Raw genomic sequence first — 7,060 nt, 5'->3', positions numbered from 1 at the left:
GCATCTGTAGGTGTGAAGACCTGGTTGGATGCACCAAGGTTTCATTACTCATAGAAATGATCAAAGAATCCCAGAGATCCTTAACAGATACAACCAAAGAAGAGTATACTGGAGAAAATACGTAAGTCTCTAGTAGCTACAGAGCCTAGAATTAGAATTTCTGGTTTGACATGTGCTGAGTTCCATCCCTAGATTTTTTAAAGCCCTGTACCATTCTTTACTTTTCTCTCTTTAGGTTTGCCTTGCACTGATTTTGGCCTGAGGTCCAGGATGGTTTGTTCTTGGGACCAGACCTGACCAGAAGTCGACCTCATGAGCACTTCAAGCTCTCCAGCTGCCATGCTCCTCCGGAGGCTGAGGCGGCTCTCCTGGGGCAGCACTGCTGTCCAGCTCTTCATCTTAACGGTGGTGACCTTTGGTCTGCTGGCCCCCCTGGCCTGTCACCGGCTTCTGCACTCTTACTTCTACCTGCGCCACTGGCATCTGAACCAAATGAGCCAAGAGTTCCTGCAGCAAAGCTTGAAAGAGGGTGAAGCTGCCCTCCACTACTTTGAGGAGCTGCCCTCTGCCAATGGCTCGGTGCCCATTGTCTGGCAGGCCACTCCCCGCCCCTGGCTGGTCATCACCATCATCACTGTGGACAGGCAACCTGGCTTCCACTACGTCCTGCAGGTGGTGTCCCAGTTCCACCGGCTCCTTCAACAATGCGGCCCCCAGTGTGAGGGGCACCAACTCTTCCTGTGCAACGTGGAGCGGAGTGTGAGCCATTTCGATGCCAAGCTGCTGTCCAAGTACGTCCCTGTGGCCAACCGCTATGAGGGCACTGAGGATGACTACGGCGACGACCCTTCGACCAACTCGTTTGAGAAAGAGAAGCAGGACTATGTCTATTGCCTGGAATCCTCCCTGCAGACCTACAACCCAGACTACATCCTGATGGTGGAAGACGACGCCGTTCCAGAAGAGCAGATCTTCCCAGTCTTGGAGCACCTTCTGCGGGCTCGCTTCTCCGAGCCGCACCTCAGAGATGCCCTTTATCTAAAGCTCTATCACCCCGAGAGGCTCCAGCACTACATCAACCCAGAGCCCATGAGGATCCTGGAGTGGGTCGGTGTCGGCATGTTGCTGGGGCCCTTACTAACCTGGATATACATGCGGTTTGCCAGCCGGCCGGGGTTTAGCTGGCCTGTCATGCTCTTCTTCTCCCTGTATAGCATGGGGCTGGTGGAGCTGGTGGGCCGGCACTATTTCCTGGAGCTGCGGCGGCTGAGTCCTTCCCTGTACAGTGTGGTCCCTGCTTCACAGTGTTGTACCCCGGCCATGCTCTTCCCTGCCCCGGCGGCCCGGAGGACCCTCACCTACCTGTCCCAGGTGTACTGCCACAAGGGCTTCGGCAAGGACATGGCACTGTACTCACTGTTGAGGGCCAAGGGGGAGCGGGCCTATGTGGTGGAGCCCAATCTCGTGAAACACATCGGGCTCTTCTCCAGCCTTCGGTACAACTTTCACCCAAGTCTTCTCTAGCCTGCCAAGAAATGCCTTTCTGAAATTGGCCACTTCTTGGAGATTCAACTATTGAGCTCTTTATTTGGACATGGTTGCTTGCAGATATTTCATTGTTTTAGGGTTGCTAGGGATATAGACACTGGGATGGCTGAGGAACATACAAGTCAAGAACCTTGGCTTTGGTAACTCTCTGGCAGGAGCAAGCTGTTCACCGTGGGTCCAGACCTCTGGCCCTCCACACAGCCACACTGCCTCATGCAGTCTGACCCACCCAAAGAAGGGCATTTAAATACCACTTATATTCTCCAGTTGTTTTTCGCTCTGCTTCATGACAGAGTTTGTGACTGCCAAAAGTATTGTACACAGTGATATGACCAGTTTAGGATTTTAAGCATAGAATTTGGTGAAAGGTGAGATTCTTTTGCAATGATTTCTTTCTCATTGGGAATAAGAATGGATGTATGTTTAGAATATATGTCCCAAGAGGCAGGACCACATTGATAGATTCTATTTGTTTCCTTGACCTGGAGTAATAAAAGCCACACAGGGCCCGGCATCTTGGAGGCAGGTGACCCAGCTTTTGTTACCTGGCGTTTTCTTTTCCACACATCTGTAGTGCACTAATACTCAATTTTGTTTGTGAGAACTTTAAGGCACAGCAAGATCTGAAATCACCTTCTGGATCATCAAAGTCAGATTGCTTATGTTTAGTAGTGATTTAATATTGAAGATTTCTATCATAATCTGATTCTTTGAAAGTTGGACATTGCAGAATGATATAGAATGGGTGAGATTTTTACTAATAGCATATCCTTTTCCCTAACTTTGCTGGCTAATCATTCATCTTCACTTCTTTTTCTTCTATGTAGCATGATGTTATAGAAGAAAAAGCATGGATTGAAGTCAGAAGACCTGAATTTTTATTTCAGATCTCTGTTATGTCCTAGTGGTGTGAACTTGGGCAAGTCATAAGCACTCTGAGTCTCAGGTTTGTCACCTGTAAAACGGGGACAGTGATATCTACTTTTTTAAGTTGCCTTGAGGATTAAATGACAGAATGTATGTAAAACACTAGCAAGTACTTATCTCACAGAGGGCACTTGGTGAACATTAGTTCTTCTCTCTCCTATAATAAGCATATGAAACTCAAGTGTATTTTGGATAAAGGTATTAGTGATATTATTTAAAGTATGACATGGGGCATAGGGCTGACACCTATGGAGCAGCTGTTCCAGACCAAACACTGCTAGAATAAAGGCTGACTTTTCCTTGTGACTTCAGAGGGACATGCAGCTCAGTTTCATCTAGCCCCACCTCCAACCAAACCCAAAATAAGAATTGTTCATTCAACTGGCAATGATCTGAGACTCCTCTTGAGCTTATTCCAAGACTAGCATCTGAAAACTACTCTTCTCAAAAGTTACAAGTAAATTTCATTTGACAATACTTATCAAACCAGTGGCCAACTGTCCCTTTGTGGGGATGGATGATTATATCAGAGTGCAAGCAGCTGTCCTCTTTGTTTCAGTGCCACATCTTCCCTTTGCTTTTAAGTTTCCACAGTGAGCTAACATCTTGGGATCTGCTCGAGAACACTGAGAGAGTAACAGGGGCTCATCACCACACTTCATAGATGAACAAACAGGCCCCGAAATGTTAAAGGATTTCTTCAGGTTCACACAACTGAACAGCAGCAGAGAGGACTGGAATGTAGTAGATTTTCTGACTTCCAGCCCCTGTACTTTTTTCTTAACTGCATTCATTTTATAAATATCTATGTAGTCAAATTCTCTTTTGTGAAATCTGATTGTAACCTGACTAAATAATGTCTCTGTAAGCTAAGATGGTAAAAACTCACTGTGGTGTTGGTCTTGGGGAACAAACAGGTATCAATATGTGTTGTGTTATTATAGTGAGCTGTTATGTATCCCCCAGGAATGTCCAAAGTGACTAGAGCTACTAGATGACTTATTGAGATTCTCAGATTCCACCCCTTCATCTCTCCTCTCCCAGTAACTGGTTCAGCCCCATGTTTGAGAATTGAACCACCCTCAACCTAGAATTCATTTGAGTTTGTTGCATTAGTGATTGGATCTCCTCATGAAAAGTTTGTGTCCAATGACAAAACATGTAAGCTGGCCAAGCCCTAGATCAGAATCATTGCTGATTTCCATTTCTGCTCTTTCTAATTCAGTTGTCTACCACACGCAGACACTCCTTCCCCTGACTCCTTCATTCTCGATGGCTAAAGTCATCTTTGCCTTGTCTTATTTCTCTACCTACACACTAAGACATCTTCCCCCATTGATCTTAACTAGAGTCTGCCATCCTTGGACATTTTCTGCAGAAGCAGACATCCTACCCACTTCTATCCCTACCCACTTTCTAGATCGCCCTTCCTTTTGTCTCTCATTCCTAGAGTCCAAATTGTGTATTTTGTCCTGGATTAGGACAGCTGACAGCTGTCTCTCATTTAATTAAAGCCGAAGTCTCTCATTTAATCCTAAGCAGAGGGCTAGGGGAGAACTGAAGCCCCCTTCCAATATCAAGGGACATAGTTTACCAGGAGGGTAAAGGCCTCTAACAGTCCTGCATACTTTTCAGAAGTTAAATTATTGTCAGGCCTAAGAAGCTCCCTATTGTGACTCACTGTATTTGCATAGACTTATCGGTTCAAATAAATGCACCCGTTTCACCAAGGCATCCTGAGAAAACTGGTCATTCTCTTGTTTCTACAGATGAGTTTTTCTGATGTGGTGAATAGTATCGAACACACACACACACTCACACTATTGTGGGGTGTGAGCCATTCAAAAATATGGGCTGTTTGCTTAAAAATTCATAACTGAATCTTGTATTTCTTCAATGGAAACATTTGAATTGTGCTTTCTTTTTTCTTTAAAAAAGTGGTGAGAATACTATAGTGCAACTGGAGAATACAAGTAGGATGACTATAATGATAGGGCTAATTTAATTTACCTTGGATACAGTCCTCATTTGGGGGAATTTATTTAATTGGTAACTTAATTTGGGTAAAGAGGCGTTCTCTTTGGATGTGATTACTGTGGGATTTTTATATACACTATGATGCATTGTGAATTACTGTAACACAATATAAAATTGGGCAATTTTAAGTCACATTATCCATTTGGATATTTTTATCCCAGCTACAATGAGTTTGCTGAGAAATGCTCATTAACTGGCACTGATTTTTTTAGGTTGGATTTTGTTTGGAAAAAAACCCTGGAACTACATCAAAGATGATTGGAAATGTAATTTTAAAGTACTTAATATAATTGCAGTGGAGATGTGCTGTGGCTTCCAGGTGATTACAGTACTTGGATTACAACATTGTTGTGAGTCATCACTCTGCAATGAACAGGGATTTTGGGGTTAAAATTTAACAAATTTTCTTGATCTTTTCCCTAACAACCTATGCAGAAACATGGATGAGTGATTAAAAAAAAATCTATGTTAATAATCTGGGGGTAAAAACAGATGAAAATATAAAGGCAAATGATGAATTTATCAAAAAGAAACAAGAACCAGATAGCATAAGTATGTAGGAATGGGTAGCTCAGAGAGATGGGGGAAGTAGACAAAGATGTAGAGTGAAGCAGAGGGTCTCACATTTGTCACCTGTTGTGTGTCCCAAACTCCCTTATGTAATAAATCCTTTATGTCTGCCCCACTGTCATGAAATCTTTATAGGACCAACCTATGGAGAATACAAAGGAACGAAACAATGGATAGTCAGTGTTCTGGATAAATAATTCATCCTTTGCTAGGACCTGGCTTCCTATTGCATTTAGAATAAAATACAAACCTTTACATTACCTCCCAGGCCAGATGTGACCTGCCCCTGCAAAACTTCATTTCTTAACCACTTCCATCCTTTTTCTCCAAGCTCTAGCCACACCTGCTTTCTTTAACTTCCTCAGACTTGTTACAGCAGTTCTTACTACAAAAGGAATTTTCACTGCTATTCTCTCTGTCTGGAATGCTTTTCTCTTAGCTGAATCTTTCCTGTAATATAGATCTCAATTAAATTTTAATCCCTCTTCCCCCAACAGACTTTCCATCCCATCTAAAGCAGTCTTTCCCCTTCCCAACCACCAGGTCATCTGTCACATTACACAGTTTGATTCCCTTCAAAGCTCTTCATATTACCTGAAATGTATTATTTTTGTTTTTCTCCTCTATTCTACACCCCCCCAGAATATAAGTTCCAGAATATCAGGGGTCTTCTAGGCTTTATTCACTGCTCTATCCCTAGAACCTAGAACAATACCTGAGACATAGTAGGAAATGAATGAGAGAGAGAGATGGTGGTAGTAGAGGGAGAAAGAAAGGAAGAAAGGAAGGGAGAAAAAGAGCAAAGGGATCTACAGTGGAACTGCCTCCAGAAAAAAAGAAGACTGGAAGAAAAGAAATGGGACTAGGGAAGAAAATTAGAAAGAGAGGAACAAAGAGGGATCCAGGTAGTGAGGGCTTGTTATGATGTACAATTTTGACACCTGTAAAAAAGTTTTTTATGTGTTTTCCAGGCAAAGGGAATGACAAATGCAAAAAGGAACTTTTTACACCACCACACAGCTACTTTTTTCTCTGTTGTTATTAGGGTTTTGTTTTCAGTGTGTGTGTTGGGGTTGTGTGTGTTTTTGGTGGGGTGGGGGGGTCCCTGTGTGTTATTCTAAGGGGAGGGCTGGGTTTTCTCCTTCAGGCTTCAACTGCTGCATCTTCCTGGTATTACCAATGGGAATCATCTAGACATGACCACCACCCTTGGTGGCTCCATGGCCTATTCTAGGACTTTTAGGCAAGAGGCTGGAAAGAATGAAGGAAAGATCACCACCTGGCACCAATGAACTCTTCTCAAGTTCTCTCAGTAAGTGGTGAGATAGTTTAAGTCTTACCATGTAGCTCTGGGTGATAGCGGTGGGCTTTCCAAAACATTATGACTTAACACAAACCAAGTATAGAGAGGTAAACCTCCCCAGAGGATGGGAGGGACAGGAAACTCTTATAAGGATCACTTTTTTTGTACATTACTTGTGTGTCCTTTATGTTCTGTTAGCGTGGCTTTGTTTAAATGTGAGCAAGCTGAGTCCTCCGCAAAATTCATGCACTGGCAACATGTTAGACAAAGAATGCATCCCACTCCAATTTGTTTTTATCCAGAAGAACTGTAAACCCTGGCATTGCTGTGACCGAGGACCTAAGACTTTGGTTGCTTGTACAGGCCAGCAGCTCATACTTTTGAAACACAAGTCAAACCAGTGTTCGTAGATTTCTTTCTAGCAACATGTATGGGCAATTACTCTTGTCTTCAACCAAACCCCTTTCCAGCCTCAGTACATACAGATCCAGAATCCATAACTAGCTGGGGTTCAGCAAAAGTAGCTTGGCTTCCATCTAGCTCCCCCTCCAATGAGGTTTATGATAAAGGAGAGGTAGGATTACATCTTCTTCCTGCAATGTGCACAGGAAGCAATCATATTTTAAAAGTTATTAAAAAAATAGTATGTATCTGTCACATTCCAAATTGTAGTTC

General features: G+C 43.2%; 1 protein-coding gene across 1 annotated transcript; it reads left to right on the top strand.

Moving 5' to 3' along the window:
• Positions 1-312: 312 nt before the first annotated feature.
• On the top strand, positions 313-1,524 carry PGAP4 (post-GPI attachment to proteins GalNAc transferase 4; the record flags this gene model as incomplete). Its single annotated transcript, XM_079706267.1, has 1 exon — positions 313-1,524. The coding sequence occupies one exon, from the start codon at positions 313-315 to the stop codon at positions 1,522-1,524; it is 1,212 nt and encodes a 403-aa protein (XP_079562393.1).
• Between the last annotated feature and the right edge of the window lie 5,536 nt (positions 1,525-7,060).

Source organism: Hyperoodon ampullatus, assembly GCF_949752795.1.
Source record: "Hyperoodon ampullatus genome assembly, chromosome: 6".
NCBI lineage: Eukaryota > Metazoa > Chordata > Mammalia > Artiodactyla > Ziphiidae > Hyperoodon > Hyperoodon ampullatus.
Note: the sequence above shows the minus strand (reverse complement) of the source record. Positions and strands in the feature narration are given on the sequence as shown.